The sequence below is a fragment of the Stegostoma tigrinum genome, chromosome 2 (assembly GCF_030684315.1).
Source record: "Stegostoma tigrinum isolate sSteTig4 chromosome 2, sSteTig4.hap1, whole genome shotgun sequence".
In the NCBI taxonomy this organism is placed as follows: Eukaryota; Metazoa; Chordata; class Chondrichthyes; order Orectolobiformes; family Stegostomatidae; genus Stegostoma; species Stegostoma tigrinum.
Genome location: NC_081355.1, coordinates 35,162,883 through 35,185,097, shown reverse-complemented (window position 1 = coordinate 35,185,097; position 22,215 = coordinate 35,162,883). Strand labels below are relative to the sequence as shown.

Sequence of the window (22,215 nt, the reverse complement as noted above, 5' to 3'; positions counted from 1 at the left end):
ATCCCTATCCCTGAGCATCTGTTTTCAGAAATGACCCAACATCCCCAAGATTTTTGGGAAAGCAAGTTCCAGATTTCATTACATCTTCCGAGTATTACTGTCCATCAAAAGGGTAGAGAAATTATTGAGGACATTTTACAACTTAGTACTCTAGGAAGGTAAATAACCAAGTTTTTAACAAACTCCCTGCTAGCAAAACTTAGTACCAGAAGTGTAAATCCAAAAATTTTAACATTCAGGATTTGCATCTTTCCATGCAAATGCCAAGAGAGGCTATACAGCAGTTATGTATTTTACTCAGAAGAATTTGAGAAGCTGATTTTATTTTCAGTAGCACTTAGGGCCAAATCTGTTACCTTATTCTGACAGAAAATGGCTGTGCCTGCTGTTACAGATGTAAAATACTGCCATGCAGCTACAAGTCCTTCATCCAGTTTGTTATCTTATTCAATTATTGTTGTAGTATTTCTGCAGTTTCATCTACTTTAGGGATTAATTAGCTGTTTAGTATTTGCTTCTGTTGCTGTAGATAATGTTTTAGACAATATTAGCATTGTTTACTTTATGGGAAACTGATACTGTCTTTATGATGGTAAGATAACCAGATTACAAGCAATATTTTCAGAGAAGGCAGAATTGTGACCCTTTCATCTCTTTCTCAGTGTTCATGTGTATCTCTGGGTAGAACAGCATTCATTGTCTATCCCTTCTTGGTGCAACGTTTTCATTTCTGAAATGAAATGACAGAACAGATTTCTTTTGTTTCTCCTGTGACCACTTGAAGATTAAAATGTAGACTATTATTATAAATTTAAAAATTACTTTAATTGCCATTTTACGTACGCTGATTTTGATTAATATTCAAACCACTTATTGAAAGTAAATATTACCATCTACTATGATGCCATTTTAACCCATGTCCCTAGAACATCAACCTGGATTAATAACTGGTATTACCACTACACTGCCACCCCATTCTTCATCTGTGGAGAGAATAGTGGTAGTAACATTTCAACTTTCATTAGTGATGTGTCTCAGTGCCTATGCTTTTGTTAACAAGCCAAGCTTGTATTTTTTATTCTAGGGGAGAAACATGGATAAGGAATTGAGACTTTTGCTCAAGATAGGGAAGTACATGGTGCTTTTCTGCAGATGTACTTTTTTATTCTTATGAATATGAATAGTGTGTAATATTAAGTAAGCAAAGTGCTTCCTACCACAGTTTTGTGCTTTTTTTTCTCAACTAACCCACACTGAATGTTCCAGCCATGGAGCAATTCATATGATCATAAAGGCAAAGATACCAAAGAAAGCAGTACATTTTCAAAAGCAAAGAAGAGCAATGAATTAAGTTAAAGTAGACTCCAAAAGTAGTTCTGTTTTGGACAACTGTAAAGTTTCTTTCATGGTTTATAGCAATAGAATGTTTCGCATAACATCCCAAACAAGTACAAGATCACAGGCTTTCACTGATGACTCAACTGGAAAACTCACTGCCCAATGAGGCTGTCATTTGAGAAAGTATTTTATTTTCAGGAGCATTAGATGAACAAGTTTGGTCCTAAGTCTGCTAGAGTTAAAATGAAATCTGCTTCATAACTGAAATAATGATTTACGTATCCCTGGTATAGAGTCATAGAAGAGGCTGTGTAAAATTATGTGCCAATTTATCTGATCAGGGTCAAGGTTACAATATAGACATTGCAGTTGGCCTCAATATTTCTCAGCTAGGGAGAAGGTATGAGTCTTCAATTACTCTTTAACTGCTGTCATCTGCTGCAAAGTGCAAGTGTACATGTTTGGTGTAGAAAGTGAGCTGGCTATGACATCTCCCATTGAACAAATGAGAGAAAAAAAATCCCCAATCTGTGACACTCTTTATTGTTTGTGAATGCTAACTTTAAATAAAACATAGTCTCATCAGTCACCAAAGAACTCACATCAAAATATCAGATGATGGCTTGGCTGTTGTCTTCAATACAAAGGATGAATGAATAATAATATTTGATGCAGGAAAGGTCTAAATTGAAAATCACTATAAATCCATCAGACAGTTATAAAAAGCCTATTGATCCATGAATGTCCTTTAGGGAAGGATATTGTGCTTGTTAATGTAGTGCAGCCATTCAAGTGGTCAGGCTGTAGCTGGTGGCTAGATTACATTAAAATATATAAAAAGGTTATGTTGACCTACTTTGTCACATTGTTTATAGAGAGAGTTTTGCATAATTCCCTGCATGACTTGGGACTGAGAATTCATGAATCTGCTGTAATTTCAGCTATGAAGCAGATTTAATTTCTACTCTCTCAGAATTAGCATCAAATTTGTTATTCTAATGCTACTGAAACCTCCTCAAAATCTTCTGAATAAAATATGTAGCTGCTGTGCAGTCTCATGGCACATGCATGGAAAGATGCAGATCCTAAATGTTAAACTTTATTGATTTACCTTCTGGTACTAAGTTTCACCAGGGGAGAGTTTGTGCTAGAAAGTTGGTTACGTAGATTAATGCCCTTCCAGGAGTACAAAGTCGTAAAATTCCTCTAATTTAACAGTCCTTGTCATCAACAATAATACTTATTGCATAATACTCAAGGTATAATGAATTTAGATCAGAAGTAAAGGCATTAACTCATAAACTTAAGGATTTATGTCTTTACTTACATACACATATAAATGTATGCATATGTATTTATTGCTCAAGAGGCAGATACGAGTGAACTACAAGTCGCGTTTAGGCCAGACTAGGTAAGACAGCAGATTTCCTTGCTTACAGACTTAAGCAGATGGGTTTTTATCATAACGTTTTATTCTAGATTTTTAAAAATAAATTCTGATTTCACCATCTACCTGGTGGAATTTGACCCACTGTCTCCAGAGGCTAAGGTTCTAGATTGCTAGCCTAGTGACATTACCATTACATCACTGCCTCACCATGCATATGCAGGGAGCAAAAAAAAGGTGGCATTAACATCTCAGGTTGCTAACTTTTAATCAATTAGTGATGTGCAATGGTTTGAAGCAAATGCAGAGCCTCAAAGCAGGAACTAGGGCTTTGGCATGCAAAAGAGCAGAGGACAGTGGAAATGAAATAGTGTAATATTCTTGCAACGCTAGAGAAGTAACATCAGCAGTTCCTTCACAGAATGCTGCAAACTCACTTAGAAGTAAATCAGTCCTGATGAAGCTTTTACCTGGTAACTTTGTTACTTGACCTGGGTGGAGGCAGGCAACAGATGGCCAAGATGCTGTTGCCATGAGCCTCGATTTTATTCTCCTACACATGCTGGCCTGCTTCCAGGGAGCAAGGGTAAAATGCATACAGCTCCAATCATAGTCATAGTTTGATACATTGCAGTAATCCTTTTGCTCCTCCTCAGGATTGAAGTTGACTTGTTTCCACTCCAATTCAATGGGTTCTGAGATAAGTGCTAAATCTGATGTGGACCTGTAGAGACTCTGCAGGGCTATTGGTATCTGAAGGATTGGCAGATAAAGTGTTGAACAATTGTGCACTCTCTCTTACGCTTCAACTCTACTCCCAATGAAGATGTGTTTGGTGCCTTCCAAATGAACCTTCTCCATTTTGGTGGCCTCAAGTCAGGAACTCATGGGTTGATGGGGATTCTTTGTCTCTTCAGAGATGTTTTGAAGACAACCCTTAAATGCATCCACACTGTTATTCTGGGAGTTTCCTGCCATGGCCAAGTCCGAAGTAGATCAGTTCCTTCAGGAGTCTAGTGTCCAGGTGCATGAACAATTACGTCTCGACCAGCGAAGCTGAATTCGTGTGATTCTAACCTCAATATTTGGCATGTTAGTGTCTGCAAGGAAGCAGCTGTTGGACTGATTTACTTCTAAATGAGTTTGCAGCATTCTGTGAAGGAACTGCAGATGTTACTTCTGTAGCGTTGCAAGTTTTCCAAGTCTTTGAAGCAAATCAGAGCTTAGGGATCTCTTGTGACCTTAGTATTAGGTTTGACAGTCTTGAACCAAAATACTCTCTCCCTCATCCAGCCAAACTGTGAGCAGGACACTGGAGACAATGGTGAGTTTTATTGTCTGTCTACCTTCATCAAGGGAAGACTCCCCAGAAATGTGAATTAGTGCAGTATCTCACTGTTCATCCTAATCCATTTTTGTGTCATTTGCAATTCAACATGTCCTCTCCAGCAAGCGCTGACTGCCTTGACGTTGAGTTTCCCTCCCTGGTTAGGCTGTCAGTGGGATTGGCACTTGGCTCACAGATCATCTTGACAGAAGCAATCGCGCATGTATTTCTTTGGTATTTGCGAAGTGTTGGATTTCCTGTGGTCTTTCTACTTATCACTTGTTCTGTGTGCCATGAGGTTTATGCTGTATTACTGCCTTCAGCGGCTTATAGGACTGTTCCTTCTATCTTGACTATTTTAAAATTTCCAGTCTGTGAAAACTTTCCACTTGCATTTGATTATGCCCAGTATTGCTTGGCCCTTTTTGACAGAGAGCACTGATTCGTATGCCAGTGCTTGTTATGGACATTTGGGTCAACCAGGGACTGTGCATACTCTAGCTCCTGATGACCGGCAATGTGGTATTGACAGTGATGGACCCCTTTGGAGGGCGTTGCTATTAATTTTTTTTGTGTGGCATTAATTTGCTGCTTCCTTTGTTTCACCAGGCCGATTGAATGGTAGATTAGACAAGGTGATAATTGGTTCAGCACCAGTTGTAGCGCAATTGAAATGTATCTCTCTGCAGTCCTTTGTTGGATTCCTTGATGTAGTTGAGCAAGTGCTAGTGTTTGACAGTGGGTGGTGCCACAGGATTTTGTGCTTGTCTCACTTGCAGAACCAGTTGTTTGTTATGACAAGAGTGAATTCTCAATATTTTGTCAGGAGGAGGACTCCGTTAGAGATGTCATTCCCTATCCTTCCTTGCCAGAGTCCTTCTCGAACATGCATTGAATTCCCCATTGAATCCAGTTTGACACCTGCCAGGACCAGGATTAGAGATTGCTCAAATTCAGTGTAGAACCCCTCCTGGGTCTCGTCTGTAGCTTCAAGTGTAGCAACACGTGCAGCAATGGAATTTAGGATATCGGTCGGCATGGACGAATTGGACCAAAGGGTCTGTTTCCATGCTGTACATCTCTGACACTGACTGACAATGACTTGCTAATTCCTCATTAGGGTGAACTGGGCAGTCACAAAGCATTGTTTCTCTTACTGAGGTCCCAGACAAGGTCATTTTTGATGTTGAAGCTCACCCCACAGAGGCATGATTCACTTTGGAAAACTCCACTGGAAACTGGACATCCTCTGCCTTATTAATACACATTCAACCTCTCCTGACCATTTTGTCTCATTCAAACGGCAACATCAATGTTGAGGGATTTCCAAGTAATGACTATGGTGTAGTGCTCAGGTCTTTTACAGTTTGGATTATTCGTGAACATATTGACATTCCAGATCCGGAGCTGAATTTTGATGAGTGGTACTTGATTGTTCATGGTTTTATTTTCATGTGGAGCAGACAATGCACATCAGTCACGGTATATTTTCAGTAGGATATTCTGAGATGACAAACAAGCCTGGTGTGATGTGTTAACATAATAAATTCATTGTACACAGGCGTGTGTATGTGATTCTGTGGGCAGGACAGACAGCAGCTGAAAAATCAGTAGTCATACCCAGACTCAGCAGGAGACTGATTACAGTCTCTCAATTGTTCTAATGCAGGGTTGGGGAAGGACAATACATTGACCTGAGACACTTTAAATACCACACTTTTATCTGATACTGACACAAGCTAATGCTCGAGGAGAATTCACTAAATGACAGCAATGCAATGAACTGCTATCCCATTTGCGGCAAAATTCAACGTAATTTCAGTCAAGAATGTCATTTTAATTGCGACATATTGCTAACTAAATAATTCTATCAGTGTGAAGGGGTCTGATATGCCAAAAATGGTAATCTGAAGAATTAGGCATGCTGACACAGAAATGCGTGGTGATAGGGTAGAGAAAAGTTGTGTGATATCTCCAGAACCTTCATTGAGTTATCAGCCAGTTGGTAAATCCTGTACGGTTGAGCTGAATATCAATTGTAATTTAATATGTGTCAATCAAACCTTGGCTTTCACAGGACGACCTCAGTGCTGGAAAAGTCCAGAAAATGAAAGAGCGATTCATGTCAGCTTATGATGTCACTGCCGATGGAAGGCTGCAAATCCAGGAGGTAATCACATGTTACTAACTTTAAGTTTGTGTCTGTACAGTACATGTCTTGCAGCTAAGTTATGAGGATTTTGTTTGTATTTCCTTGAGTACAGAGCATGCTAGTATGATTTGGTTTGGGATGATTAAAGCAGCTGGTAAAGTAAATAGTGAGAAATTATTTCCTCCTGTGGTGAAGTCAGCAGAAAAAGGCAGAACCTTAAAACTGGAGTGAAGCCATTGAGGGCTGACGCCAGGAAGCATTTTTTCCACCCAAAAAGTTATGGGAATGTGGTGCGATTTCACTCAAGCCTGTTGAGGCTTGGTCAATTCAATATTTCAAAACTTGGACTGAGATTTCTCAGACCAAGAATTCTTTAGGATTTTGATCCAAAGTCGGTAAATAGTCATTGATTAATGGAACAGGTATGAGAGGCAGAATGGCTTCTATATTTTCTCCTGTTGCTAAAAGCAAGTTTCAGTATTAACAGCCATTGTACAAAATTAAATCATTGTAAAAAAACTTGAGAAATTTCCATGTCATTTGTCTTTGCTGTACTATTTGAGCATGTTTTATAGGACTTGAATGGTGAGAGTTCATGACAGGATAGCAAATTTATTGAGGAATTACTTGATCCTTACTTGAAAGAGCTAAATTAACATCAATAATGCAGTCATTCCCCTTGAGTTATTTTCCATGTCAATCTTGAATGTGTTCATCACATCAGTTCAGGGTGTGGTAGAATACAGTTCTGCTGATGCAGATGGCCTAAGTGCTTCATGGATGCCCACTCTTGAGTCGCTAGATCTTTTCAAAATCTATCCCATTTAACTCAGTGACCGTGCCACTCAACTCAGTAGAAGTAATCCTCATTGTGAAGGCAGGACTTCAGCTATACAAGGACTCTGCAATGGTTGTTCTTACCATCACTGTCATGGACAGATGCATCTACTAGAGGTAGACTGGTGAAGCTCAAGTATGTTTTTTTACCCCTCTTGGATTTCCTCACTGAAAGCTTACGGCCCAAATCACGACCTGTGCCCTTGAGGCCTTGCTCTGTTTTGCCAGCATTAATGCTACCAAGCTACATAATGCAATGGATTCTGAAATCCCCCAATCTAGAGTATGTTTTGTGCCCTCCACCACCTCAATGGTGCTCAACACGGCGATCTATGATTTAATCAGCTGAAGGAGGTCACTAGGTGGTAATCAGTAGGGGGTTTACTTGCCTATGTTTGATGTAATGTGACTTCAGTGAGTCCAGAGTCAATGTTGAGGACTGCAGGGGAAACTCCTTCCAACTGTATTCCTCTGGTGGATCAGCTTTTGTTGGTGGTATAGGACATACTCAGGAATGGTGGTGATAGTCTCTGGGACATAGCCATTTTCACAAGATCAATGTCAGACTGTTGCTTTAACAGTGTGGAGCAGATCTTTCCATTTTGGCACACACCACTGGCTGTTACTGAAGAGGATTTTATTGGGTCAACAGGGCTGCATGTGCCAGAGTCATATCTGGTACTTTAGTCGATACCAGATGATCTATCTGGTTTCATTTCTTTTATCAGATTTTGTGCAAGTTAGATACAACCGAGTGGTTTGCTAGGCCGTTTCAGAGAAAACTTAAGAGTCATGTGTAAGCCAGCTAAGGTGAGTATGGCAAACACTAGTGAACTTCACTCAATCAAGTCCATGGCATTCACTGCTCACAACATGGTCGTCTCTACATTGGTGGAATAAAGCATATACTGGGTGACCGCTTTGCAGAACATCTACATTGTGATCATCAACTTGCGAACGTTCTGTCCACAAAAAAGACTGAGCTTCCAGTTCCCTGCCACTTCAACACACTACAAAGGTCTCAGGCTTGCTGCATTGTTCCAGTGAAGCTCAGTGCAAGCTGGAAGAACAGCATCTCATTTTCCACTTAAGAACTCTACAGCCATCTGGACTCAATACAGAGTTCAAAAACTTTAGGGCCTCAGCTGTCCCATATCCTTACTCCTAACCCCCACGTACCAGGCCTTGTTAATCATATCATCTGCTATTTACACACAACTCATTGTTAGTGACTAACAGTCTCTATGAATAGCTGTCACCCTCCCAGCCTGATCATTATCCAGTCCTTTGTCTGTCCAACTGTTCTGTCTTTGGGCTCTATCCCCACCTATTGTTTACTCCGTTTTATGTAAACCATAATATTCCAAGCTACCATCAGTTCTGAGGAAGGGCCACTGGATCCGAAACGTTAACTTCTGGTTTCCCTTCACAGGTGCTGTCTGACTTGCTCAGCTTTTCCAGCAATTACTGTTTTTGTTTCTGATTTCTAGCATCCGCAGTTCTTTCAGTTTTGTTTAGTGAAACAGATTCTTGTTGATGTCCGTGGGAAAAGGTTTTGTGGTCACAATAAAACTAGATATTATTTTCAGATTTATTAATTTTCTTCAAATCTCAAGAAGATTTGAACCCATATCCCCAGAGTACGAGCCTGGATATCTGAATTACTAGCCCAGTTGTAACAACCCAGCACCACCACCAATGTTCTCTCAAATTTTCTTTCTGGCCACATGAACCTCTGAACTCTGTGTGCTGTAATATCTTCTAGAACTGGAAGTCAGTGTTGTTACTGGTGTACTGACACTGCTGTTCATGCAACCTTAGAGTGGCTGCACAAGTGCAAAGCTTAGACCAAATGTTGACCCATCTCTGTATGTCATCAAATTGGTGCCTTGTTGCTTTAAGGACTGGCAGGGCTATCATGTTACAGAAAAGTAAATGAGCTTTTACCACACATTGAAATTGACAGGTACATTTTTGTGGCTATCACAGAGACATAGGTCCAAGAGGATCAAGGCTTAGAATTAAATCTACAGGATACACATCCTATTGAAAAGGCAGGCAGATGGGCAGAAGGGGCCGGCTTTGTTAGTAAGAAGTGATGTAGAGTAGGAAGGCGTAGAATCTGTGTGGGTAGAATTGAGGTATCCTGAAGCGGTAAAGACCCTGATGGGAGTTGTGTACAGGCTTCCTAGCAATAGTCCAGATGTGCGGAAGAAAATAAATTGGGTGATAGGAAAAAGACAAGGAATACACTATAATAATCATTGGGGACTCCAACCTGCTAGTGGACTGAGAAAATCAGGTTGGTAGCAGATCGCAAGAAAAAAAATTCATAGAATATCTATGAGATTTTTTTTGGTGCAGCTTGTGATAGAGCCCAGTAGGGAACAGACTATTCTAGATTTGGTGACATATAATGAGGCATACTTGATCATGGAGCATGAGGTGAAGGAACCCTTCAGGGACAGTGACCATAATATGGTAGTTTTCACCTTGAGAGGGAGAAGCTGGAATCTGATGTAAGGGTATTGGCCAGAGTTGATTGGAAGGGCAGCAGAGCAGTAGTGGTAGGATTTTCTGAGATTAATTCAGGAGGCACAGCAGAAGTTCATCCCAGGGAAGAAGAAATAACTTAAGAGATGAGGCAACTATGGCTGAATAGGCAAATTTGCAATAGTATGAAAGCAAAACAAATTGCTTACAGTGTGAAGATTTATGGGAAGCCAGAGGATTGGGAAACTTTTAAAAACTAGCAGAGGATAAATTTTTAAAAATGCAGTAATGGGGTAAATGATGAAATATGAGTGTAAGCTAACTAGTAATATAGAAGAAGTTTGCAAGAGTATTTTCAGATATAAAAGGTAGGGGAGAGGCAAGAGTGATCATTGAACCACTAGAAAATGAGAATGGAGTTAGTAATAATGGCGGGGGTTGGGGGGGGGGGTGCGTAGTGGAGGATAACAACAAATGGTGGAGGAATGGAGCAATTACTTAGCATCTTCACACTGGAAGACACCAGTAGCATACCAGAACTTCGAGAGTCATAGGGCAGAGATGAGTGTAGTCACCATCGCCAAAGAGAAGGTCCTAGGGAAGTTGAGAAGATGGCTAAATGACCTGAACCAGATGGACTACACCTTGGAGTTCTGAAAGAGATAGCTGAAGAGATTGTGGAGATATTGATGGTGATTTTTCAGGAATCATTAGAGTCAGAGAGGGTTCCAGAGGATTAGAAACTTCCTAATGTAAAACTCCTCTTTAAAGAAAGGAGGGAGTGGAAGACAGGAAGTAATAGGTCAGTTAGCCTGACCTGGGTTGTTGGTAAGATTTTAGAATACATTATTAAGGATGAGATTACAGAATACTAGGACGTGCACGATAAAACAGGGCTGGGTCAATATGGCTTCATCAAGGGAGGTCAAGCCTGATAAATCTGTTAGAATTTTGAGGTGGTAACAAGCAAGTTAGACAAAAGGAGAGTCAGTGCATGTGATCCATTTGGATTTCTAGAAAGGCTTCGACAAAGTGCTGCACAGAGAGTGGGTAAATAAGATAAGGGCCTAAGGTACTGGGGCAGGAGCACTTTCATGGATAGAGGATTAGTTGACTGGCAGCAAACAGTGGAGCAAAGGGAACATTTTAGGATTGCAGCTGGTGACTGGTGCAGTTCTGAAGAAGTCTATGTTGGGACTGCAGCTATTCATGCTATACATTAACGATCTGGATGAAGGAACAGAGGGTTTGTTGCTAAGTTTACAAATGACACTAAGACAGGTGGAGGGACAGGTAGTGATGAGGAAGCAGGGAGGATACAGAAGGATTTGGACAGGCCAGGAGAGTGGGCAAAGTGGCAGTTGGGATACAATGTCGGAAAATGTGAGGTTATGCACTTTGGTAGGTGGAATAAAGGGATAGACTATTTTCAAAAAGGGAAAAAGCTTTGAAAATCTGAACTACAAAAGGACTGGGGAGTCCTAGTTTGGTATTCTCTTCAGGTTAACATGCATGTTCAGTTGGCAGTTAGGAAGGCAAATGAAATGTTTCTATTCAGTTCAAGAGGGCTAGAATACAAGAGCAAAGATATGTACTGCTGAGGCTGTACAACTCTCTGGTCAGACTGCATTTGCAATATTATGAATAGTTTTGAGCCCTGCATTAGAAGGGATCCAGGGGAGGTTTTCCAAGATTGATTACTGGAATGAAGGGGTTGTCATTTGAGAAACAGTTGAGAACTTTGGATCTGTACTCAATGGAGTTTAGAAGAATGAGGAAGCGTAGGGATTTCATTGAAACTTACAGAATACTGAGAGGCCTGGACTGAGTAGATGTGGACAAGATGTTTCCACTAGAGAAACCAGGACCTGAGGGCACAGCATCGGGGTGAACGGATAACTTTTTAGAACTGAGATGAGGAGGAATTTCTTCAGTAGAGCGTGGTAAATCTGTGGAACTGGTTGTTGTAGAAGACAGTGGAGGCCAAGTCATTGAAATGTATTTAAGAAAAAGATATAATTTCTTGATTGGTAAGGAAATCAAAGGTTATGGGGTGAAGGTAGAAGGATGGGGTTGAAAAAACAATCAGCGACAATCGAATGGTGGAACAGACTTGATAGACTGAATGGCCTAACACTGCACGGATAATCTTGTGGATATGATGATAATGGAGCATATTGCAGTAACGTTTCCATTTTATTTCAGTGTTCATTTTCTTTTACCTTTTCTGTGAGGAGTCTTACCTGAATTTCAGGTTCAAAAGCAGCCACTTACCATTTGTAGTCTATAAATATTACTGTACCTAGATGGCCACAAATATATCTGGGCTATATAACAATGATGTATTGCTTATGACTTGCCCGTAAAGCTGGGTTGTTGTCAGCTTGGATGAATAGTTTCAGTTGATCAAGCAGCTGCTGAAACAAAGCAGCACTGAGATGTAGAAAATTGATTTTCTTTGAGTATAGCCTCTTAGTGGGTAACATTATATCCCATGACAATAACAGACAAGCGAACATAGACATCCCAGCAGGTGACCTGGTTTGCAGAATGCTTTGCATGGGTAAATTGATTCATGAATGGTGAAGAGCAAATAGCAGGGCTTTATTGCATTCACTTATTTTTTTATTATCTTTAGTAGAGAAATTCATTTATCTCTGTCTTGAATATACTCAATATGTAAGGGCACATGTCAACTATACAGTGTCACTCCCCACCACCATTAAGGATTCTGACGCCAGACATCAGTCTTGGCATTCAATCTCCAGTCCATTTCTATATTAGTCATTCAGTACTTTGGCATCTAGATCTGCAAATGTGCATGCAGCACAAACAAACAATCCACGAATGCAAAGTGTTGCAAATGTTGGAAATCTAAGATTAAAGCAAAGTGCTGAATTTAGTCAGCAGGTCAGATAGTCGAAGAGAGAAAAATTGAGTCAACATTTCAGATAGAGAAACTTCCATTAGCAGAGAGAAAGCTTAATGGCCCAAATCTTCCAAATGGTGTTAGAATTCCTATTCTCTATCAAGATCGGCCATAAAGTTATATACTTAGCCTCTAACTTCCAATGCAAGATCCTTGCAGGAACCAGTGTAAAGATCTTGGTGAAAGACACACTCCCTTTCTTGGCACCACCTGCCATATTCTAGTAAGAAAACAGCATTTATAAGTCCCAGAACCTCTGAGAAGCTAGGGAAAGAAGGCAAGTGTGTAGTGTATGGGGATTGGAGTAGCAAGTTGGTGAATGGGGGGTGGGTTGTCATTGAAGGTTCTGATTGAGATGCATTGCAGGGTGTCCAGTAGAGAGTTGAGGGTCAGTACCAGGTACCCAGGAGTTAGAACTGGTTTCAGTCTATCACATTTCTTGTGTGACTATCCAGGTTAAGTCCAATACCTATGACCAACTCAAAGTTGGAAGCTTTTTCAAAGGGTTCCAAACACAGTAAATGTCTACCAAACATCCTGGGTAATTCCATAACATAAATGCATTGGGACCTCCAAGGGGTACCCAATGCACATCTTTCAGGATAGAACCATCTAGAAACTGGAGTATCTGGGGGTGTCTGTTCTAAGCAGATGAAAAGGGGAAGGTTGAGGAAAAGAACAAAAAAAGGGAACTCTGATAGATTGGAAGGTAGGAGAGATGAAATGACTCTATTGGGTTGGGATGCAAGGCCCAAGGGAGTGGGAAACGTAAAAGAAACAAAATATCTGAGATATAAATGGCAGAGTGATGAACAGCTGACATCTGAGTGAACAAAAGGGGAAACAAAATGTGTTAGATATTGCAGCCAGAAATTGTTGAACTCCTCATTGTCCAAAAGGCTGTAAGATGCCTGACTAAAGAGAAGGTGCAGTTCGTCAGGTTTGCACTGAGCTTCATTGGATGACTGCAGATGGCTGAAGACTGAGGTTAGCATGAGAGCTCTGTGGAGAATTAAAATGACAGGAAATTAGAAGCTCTGAATGGAAGTAGTAATGCAAGCTGATCACCCAGTAGGAGCTTGATCTCCCCTGTGTGCAGCAGACAATATTAGGCTCATTCAATACGAAAAAAATCTAAATTGGAAGAAGTGCATATAAATCACTGTTACCTGGATGGAGAGTTTGGGGCCTCGAATAAGGAGGTCTTTCACTACAACATTAGCACACAAAGCTGCCAATATAGATATGACAATAAAACAAGACTTAGTGCAAAAAAGTGAATAAAATAAACCAAACCAAGCAATCTAAACATGACTGTGTGAAAGATTTCAAGCCACGTGACAGACAAGATACAAGTAAAATACAGCAGATACTGGATATCTGAAACAAAAACAGAAACTGCTGAAGAAACTCAACTTCAGTGGAAATGGGAACAGAGTTAACATTCTGGTTCAATGAATCATTTTGGGAATGATGAAGAGGAGTCACTGGACTCAAAGTTAATTTGTTTCTTCCTCAACTGTCATTTATGGTGACTCAAAAATAAAAGAAATTTCCTTTCCCAGTCAAATCTGTAGGTTTTATTTAACTGCTTTTTCCTCAACAAAGAACAATACAACACAAGAACAGGCCCTTCAGCCTTCCAAGCCAATGCAGACACTTTTTACCCTTCCTTACTAAAACTGTCTTCACTTACAGGATCTGATTCCATTCCTGATCATGTATTTGTCCAGCTTCTTGGAAGCTGCTATTGTGCCTGCTCCCACCATCCCACGACCACCACCTCTGGCAGCACATTCTGGGCACTCACCACCCTTTGTGAAAAACTTGCCTCATGCATCTCTTTTATACTTGCCCCTGTGCCCATACCTTGAACCTGTGTCCCCTAGTACTTGACCCTTTCATCCTGGAGAAAAAGCCTCCCACTTTCCAATCTATCCATGCCATTCACAATCTTACAAACTTCTATCAGGTTGCTCCTCAATTTCCTGCATTTCAGTGAAAACAAACCTAGTCCATCCAGTCTTTCTTTATAGCTAAAACCCCCATTCCTTTTCTGTACCCCCTCCAAAATATCCACATTCTTCTGGTAGTGTGGCGACAAGAACTGCATGCAATATTGCAAGTGTGTCCTAGCTAAAGTTTTATAAAGTTGCAGCATAACGTGCCTGTCCTTCTACTCAGTGCATCTTCCAATGGAGGCAAGCATGCCATAAGCCATTTTTACTACCTTATCTATCTACACTGCCACCTTCAGTGAACTGCAGATCTGCACACCCAGATGACTCTGCATATCAGTACTCCTAACAGTTCTACCAATCACTGTATAATTTCCACCTGCACGTAACCTTCCACAATGCATCACTTCACACTTGTCTGGATTAACCTTCATCTATCACTTTTCTGCCCATGCCTTCAACTGATCTGTATCCTGCTGTATCGTCTGATAGTCCTCCTCACCATTTGCAACTCTACCAATCTTGTATCGCCTGCAAATTTACTAATTAGATCAGCCACATTTTCTTCCAAATCATTTATGTAGACCATAAACAGTTGCAGTCCCAGCATTGATCCCAAAACAACACTACCACTCACAACCCTCCATTCTGAAAAGCATTCTTCCATTGCTATCCTCTGTTTCCTATGACTAAACCAATTCTGTATCCATCTTGCCAGCTCATCCCTGATAACATGTGACTTCACCTTTTCTACGAGGCTGCCATGAGGGACCTTGTCAGATGCTTTACTAAAGTCCATGTAAACAATGTCAAATCACTTTCCCTCAATCATCAGTACCTGTCCTTTTGAGCTGTAGTCTTTTCCTTAAATCCACAGGCATCCTGAGATCCAAGACCTTCTCAATTTTAAATAAATTTGAAGAATGGCTAACTATACACTCCTGCTCTGAAAGTTTCACAAACTATACTTTTATTGACATAATGTATTTCCTTAAATACTCACAACAATCTCCTTTATTTTGGAGACAATAGTGACATCTGACAATCAGTTCTGCCTCAACTGTCCTATAAACTAATCCTCGATCATGACCCCACACCCGAGCACCAAACCATCATCTCCAACACCATTCATGACCTCATCACCTCAGGGGACCTCCCACCCACAGCCTCCAACCTCATTGTTCCCCAACCCCGCACAGCCCGTTTCTATCTCCTTCCCAAAATCCACAAACCTGCCTGCCCTGGTCGACCCATCGTCTCAGCCTGCTCCTGCCCCACCGAACTCATCTCCACCTATCTGGACTCCATTTTCTCCCCTTTGGTCCAGGAACTCCCCACCTATGTCCGTGACACCACCCACGCCCTCCACCTCCTCCAGGACTTCCAATTCCCTGGCCCCCAACACCTCATATTCACCATGGACGTCCAGTCCCTGTACACCTGCATTCCGCATGGAGATGGCCTCAAGGCCCTCCGCTTCTTCCTGTCCCGCAGGCCCGACCAGGCCCCCTCCACCGACACTCTCATCCGCCTAGCGGAACTCGTCCTCACACTCAACAACTTCTCTTTTGACTCCTCCCACTTCCTACAGACTAAGGGGGTGGCCATGGGCACCCGCATGGGCCCCAGCTATGCCTGCCTCTTTGTAGGTTACGTGGAACAGTCCATCTTCCGCACCTACACAGGCCCCAAACCCCACCTCTTCCTCCGGTACATTGATGACTGTATCGGCGCCGCCTCTTGCTCCCCAGAGGAGCTCGAACAGTTCATCCACTTCACCAACACCTTCCACCCCAACCTTCAGTTCACCTGGGCCATCTCCAGCACATCCCTCACCTTCCTGGACCTCTCAGTCTCCATCTCAGGCAACCAGCTTGTAACTGATGTCCATTTCAAGCCCACCGACTCCCACAGCTACCTAGAATACACCTCCTCCCACCCACCCTCCTGCAAAAACTCCATCCCCTATTCCCAATTCCTCCGCCTCCGCCGCATCTGCTCCCACGATAAGACATTCCACTCCCGCACATCCCAGATGTCCAAGTTCTTTAAGGACCGCAACTTTCCCCCCACGGTGATTGAGAACGCCCTTGACCGCGTCTCCCGCATTTCCCGCGACACATCCCTCACACCCCGCCCCCGCCACAACCGCCCCAAGAGGATCCCCCTCGTTCTCACACACCACCCTACCAACCTCCGGATACAACGCATTATCCTCCGACACTTCCGCCATTTACAATCCGACCCCACCACCCAAGACATTTTTCCATCCCCACCCCTGTCTGCTTTCCGGAGAGACCACTCTCTCCGTGACTCCCTTGTTCGCTCCACACTGCCCTCCAACCCCACCACACCCGGCACCTTCCCCTGCAACCGCAGGAAATGCTACACTTGTCCCCACACCTCCTCCCTCACCCCCATCCCAGGCCCCAAGATGACATTCCACATTAAGCAGAGGTTCACCTGCACATCTGCCAATGTGGTATACTGCATCCACTGTACCCGGTGCGGCTTTCTCTACATTGGGGAAACCAAGCGGAGGCTTGGGGACCGCTTTGCAGAACACCTCCGCTCAGTTCGCAACAAACAACTGCACCTCCCAGTCGCAAACCATTTCCACTCCCCCTCCCATTCTCTTGATGACATGTCCATCATGGGCCTCCTGCACTGCCACAATGATGCCACCCGAAGGTTGCAGGAACAGCAACTCATATTCCGCCTGGGAACCCTGCAGCCATATGGTATCAATGTGGACTTCACCAGTTTCAAAATCTCCCCTTCCCCCACTGCATCCCTAAACCAGCCCAGTTCATCCCCTCCCCCCACTGCACCACACAACCAGCCCAGCTCTTCCCCCCCACCCACTGCATCCCAAAACCAGTCCAACCTGTCTCTGCCTCCCTAACCGGTTCTTCCTCTCACCCATCCCTTCCTCCCACCCCCAGCCGCACCCCCAGCTACCTACTAACCTCATCCCACCTCCTTGACCTGTCCGTCTTCCCTGGACTGACCTATCCCCTCCCTAACTCCCCACCTACACCCTCTCCACCTATCTTCTTTGCTCTCCATCTTCGGTCCGCCTCCCCCTCTCTCCCTATTTATTCCAGTTCCCTCCCCCCATCCCCCTCTCTGATGAAGGGTCTAGGCCCGAAACGTCAGCTTTTGTGCTCCTGAGATGCTGCTTGGCCTGCTGTGTTCATCCAGCCTCACATTTTATTATCTTGGAATCTCCAGCATCTGCAGTTCCCATTATCTCTATAAACTAATCAATCCTTGATTATTCTAAACCCAAAAGAAAGCTAATTTTTTAATGTCTTCTCTCCTATCATAAATCCTCACAATATAAAAACAAACTTCAATTAACATGCCAGGAAAAACATACTTATTTACAATCCAGAAAGATTGACCTAGACCGACAGGCCCATCTTTTGGCAGGATCCAGCTGGGAAAAGAACAGAGCAGAGAGAATATACAGCATACTAGCCATCAGGCCCAGACTGTATGCAAATATTTCTGCTCCATTTCAGCCTCCTCCCCATTTCCTTATTTAACAGTATCACCACAACCCTTGGCTCCCTTTTCCCTCATATCCTTAGAGTTTCCTTAATTGCATTTCTGCTTTTTGCCTCAAATTTTGTCTGATTGAAAATGTGAAATTCACAATCACACTCTGGGTAAATACTTATGAATACTTACAAACTTTTATTCCTCAGTGAGCACCCAATATTGATTATCTCTAGTTTTATTCCCCTTCACAAGTGGAAATACACAATCTTGGAGAGTGCACTATTGAAACCTTGCACTACTTTAAAGACCTTTATTCGGATACCCTTCAATTTTCTCTTTTCAAGGGAAAAAGAGACTGTGGGTATTCATCTTACCCTTAAGTATCACATTACACTCTTGTTTCATCCTTGTAAATCCTCTTTGTATCCTTTCAGTGCCTTAATATTGTTTTATACTCTAGAGACCAAAACAGTACACACCGCTCCAAGTGTAGTCTATCCACGATTTGAGATAAGTTTAGCATAACTCCTCCACTGTTCACTTCTATCCTGCTAGAAACACTGTTATACTTGGTTTGCTTTTTATATAGCCATCTTAACCTCTGAATAAAAACACTAGGTGTTGGAAAATACTCAGTTCACAACCTGAAATATTGCACTCAATTTTCTCATTTTTGGGAGAGTGTCTTTTCAAGTGAAATTCATGGCTGGCAGTCTGCAATAGCACATGTCAACTTTCCACAACCAGACTCTGTTCTTCACCTCTCAATTATGGAGCACCTCTCAGGTGCTTAGCTGATGCAGTCATGTGACAAAATAGTTAGAAGCACATACATACACACTCCCACCATGTGTAATCTTCAATCCCATCATGATAATTTATATTGTCAACTTGTAGATGTTTAAATTTAGAATTAAGTTGTATAGGTCATTATGATTTTGTTTGAATGACGAGAGCATTTTTTGAAGTTCACTGGGAATTTTTGTCAAAGGTAAAAGCATAGCATGAGTTTGCTTTCCTTATGTAAGTACAGAACAGAAACCAAAACACACATGGAGAATATTATGATTACAGGTAGAGGTAAAGACAATTTACTCAGCCATGAAAGATTTGATTATAGGGACTTAATCTAATGCAAAGTAAAATTTCTAACCAACCAGACCAGTTTCTGCAATCCTTTTACTATTACTGATGTATAAGCTGATTATTCTGAAGGGGGTTCACACTAAGGCAGCATGGTAGCTCAGTGGTTAGCACTGCTGCCTCATAGTGCCAGGGACCTGGTTTCGATGCCACCCTTGGGTGACTGCTTGTGTGGAATTTGCACATTCTCCCCAGGTGTGTGGGTTTCCTCCAATTTCATCCCACAGTCCAAAGATGTGCAGGCTAGGTGGATTGGCCATACTGAATTGCCTATAGTGTGGAGGGATGTGTAGATTAGGTGGTTTATAGGGGGAAAATGGGTCTCAGTGGGATGCTGAGAGGGTTGATGTGGACTTGTCAGGTCGAAGGGCCTGTTTCCACACTGTAGGGATTCTATGATCTATGACCTATGATAATGTCAAATTGGCTTCTCTATTGTACTGACATCAGACACACTTAACATGTGGAGGCAAGATGTTCCACTCCAGTTTTCAGAAGGTGCAGGTTTGCTAGTTCCAGCGCCCTAAGCTCCTAATAATTATGCTTGACCAGAAATAGGTGTTCTGCTACTATGCAATAAACCTTTTGTTTATCTAAGAACAGTGCCTCTTTTGTAGATATTTTATGGTCTTTCTACTGTTAATCCCTGAATAGACCCAAGACAAAACAGCAACAATACCACACACTGGTAGAGGTAGCAAATGCTCCATAGTACCAAGAGTGGTTATCAGTGAAAATACCACATGGTTGCAGCAATGTGGATCAGACACCCATCACAAGAAAAAATACAGAAGAAAAGGAAGTAAACCACTCTGATAATTTAAGTGCATTGCTTTTTAAGAAAAGATGCAGTCAGCTACTGAAATGTAATTATCAATATACAGTGTGATAGCATCAGCCAAGTATCAAAAAAGACAAGCTCAGCTCTGTAAAGACAAGACTTCATTCTGAAACTCTTAGGAAATACTGGGATAGAAGTAGAGATGGGCAGAAGAGAGAAAAGCCAGTCACATTTGGGAAATACAGGGGGCTCTGCTATAACCCATGTTCTGGCAATGCAAATTGGCTATACTGCAAGTGACGAACAGAGGAATACTATTTCTAAAACAAACTTATGTTGGCTATAATGCGATTCTGTTGATTCCACCCTTACTTCTTCAACCCATGGACCAGGGTGCAATAGCAGCTTTTAAAGCTTATTATTTAAGGCGCACATTTAAAGAGGCTGATTGCAGCCACTGTGGGGGATAAGGACAATATTCTTCCACTTTGGAAGAGCTTTAACATCAATAATACAATTGAGATTGTCATGGAGAGCTGAGATGATGTCAGTAAGGACTGTTTGCATGCAGTTTGGCAGAAGCTTCTCCCAGATGTTTCTCAAGATTTTAAAACCTTTTAATCCGCCAGAGGAGCTCCCAAGAATCAAAGAACATTATGTTGATCTTGCAAAGCAAGTGGAGAGAGGATGTTGAGGAGCTGCTTGAGTCCCACTGTGAAGACCTCCCTACATCTGATCTACAACAATTGGTCACTGAAGGGGAGGTAGAAGCTGGAGATGAAGAAGTAGTAGTCCAAAATGCAGCACTGCAAGAGCTTTCCACTTTTGTTTTGTCGTACAACAATTAATGCAGAACGCAGTAGGGTAGCAGTTTATGGAATAAGATTTTATTTGGCACTCTATGAACAGCTTCTTCAAGAAAGAAGAAAAAGGGCAAAGCAGCAAAAACTGGATGTCTTTTTTAAGCCAATCCCTAACAAACACAGTCAGAAGACAATGAACCACAGCCATCCACTGCTGGATTAACTACTTTTTGCCATAACCCTGCAACCACAGCCCTGCACCTGAAAATGATGACGACGTCAACGATGACGACGTTCAGCCCCTGAAATAACAATAGAGCAATCTCAAAACCACTTCCCCCATCAAGGCATACTTGACATTTTTTGTCAAGATGTAATACTTTAATTTCATTATTAGATAGGAATTAAATATTTATTCAAATTGTGCTATCCTTTGTATTAGGCCTCAGAATGATTTTTTTTATATATGGTGGTCTGCCCAGACCCTGCTTTTCCCAAAGGTTCTGTTACTTCTATAGTGAAATTTTACGTAACGCAATGTTGAGCAGGAATGCAGCTATCACATTCAAGTAGAACTGACTGTACAGAAGTCTTGGTGAAAGTGCTCTCTCTGAGGAGCAACCAAAGGCAAAATTAGATGCAAAATTATACAAAGACCAGAAAGGAAAGGCAAAGAGTACAAAAAAAAAGAAAGAAAGAGTTCTCACCCCTAAGAACAAGCGTAACTACCATTAACAATCGGCTCAGGAGGCGGTGCTGCAGCAAGGAACAGTGAATGGACCAGAAAAGAAATTGTGTCGGGGCTAAAGATTGGGAAAAGTCCTCAAATTATTTCTGCTTAAACTAAGTAAGTTCAAAGAATCTAGTGAAAGTCTATTTAAAAACACAAGCACTCATTAATTAAACCATGATTTCAGCAGGAAGATTTAAAAGATCAGGGAAGAGAATAGTTACTGCAGCAGGTAAATAAATTGTATGTGAATTACATTCTCACTTCAAACAGTTTAAGTGCAGTGAGTACTATTCTACTTCACTGTGTTCTTAAAGTAGCTGCTCACTGGGGTCAGGCTGCAATTACGCTATATCTGAACGAAAACAAATTCTCACCAATGCAACAGACAAATGTAAAATGTGCATAACAGCAGATTAGTTTTGACATGCAAACTCTGCTGTTGTGAATTATTTGTTACTGACCTTATGAATGTAAAATTATGTCACAAATGCACAAGTCTGTGCTACCACCAGCACAACTCCACTCAGTGGTCGATATTTTTAATTGTAGAAGATGATAATGACCCCCAGCCTAACAATCACAAGCTGTAATAAAGAATACCCAAACATTCAGATTATTTTGATCCATATTGAATTCTGAGGTCAGATGTTTGGTGTCAGTCAGAAAAATAGAGCATAGAAAGAGGCAATATTGCCCATCGGGCTTGTGCAACATGCAAAAAACATTTTAAGCTATTTTCGTGATACTAGTTGTAATGTTTACCAATGTTAAACATGAAGTGATATAAAAGTGATCTTCTAGCTCAAGTACAGAATCCAATTTGTAGA

General features: G+C 41.7%; 1 protein-coding gene across 2 annotated transcripts in view; it reads left to right on the top strand.

Moving 5' to 3' along the window:
* Window positions 1-22,215, top strand: part of scgn (secretagogin, EF-hand calcium binding protein) — a 63,208-nt gene that overhangs the window by 15,133 nt on the left and 25,860 nt on the right. For both annotated transcript variants that reach the window (XM_048559428.2, XM_048559420.2), the window contains exon 3: window positions 6,130-6,222. In XM_048559428.2, the coding sequence (XP_048415385.1) occupies window positions 6,130-6,222 (93 nt within the window). The remainder of the gene's footprint in view (window positions 1-6,129; window positions 6,223-22,215) is intronic.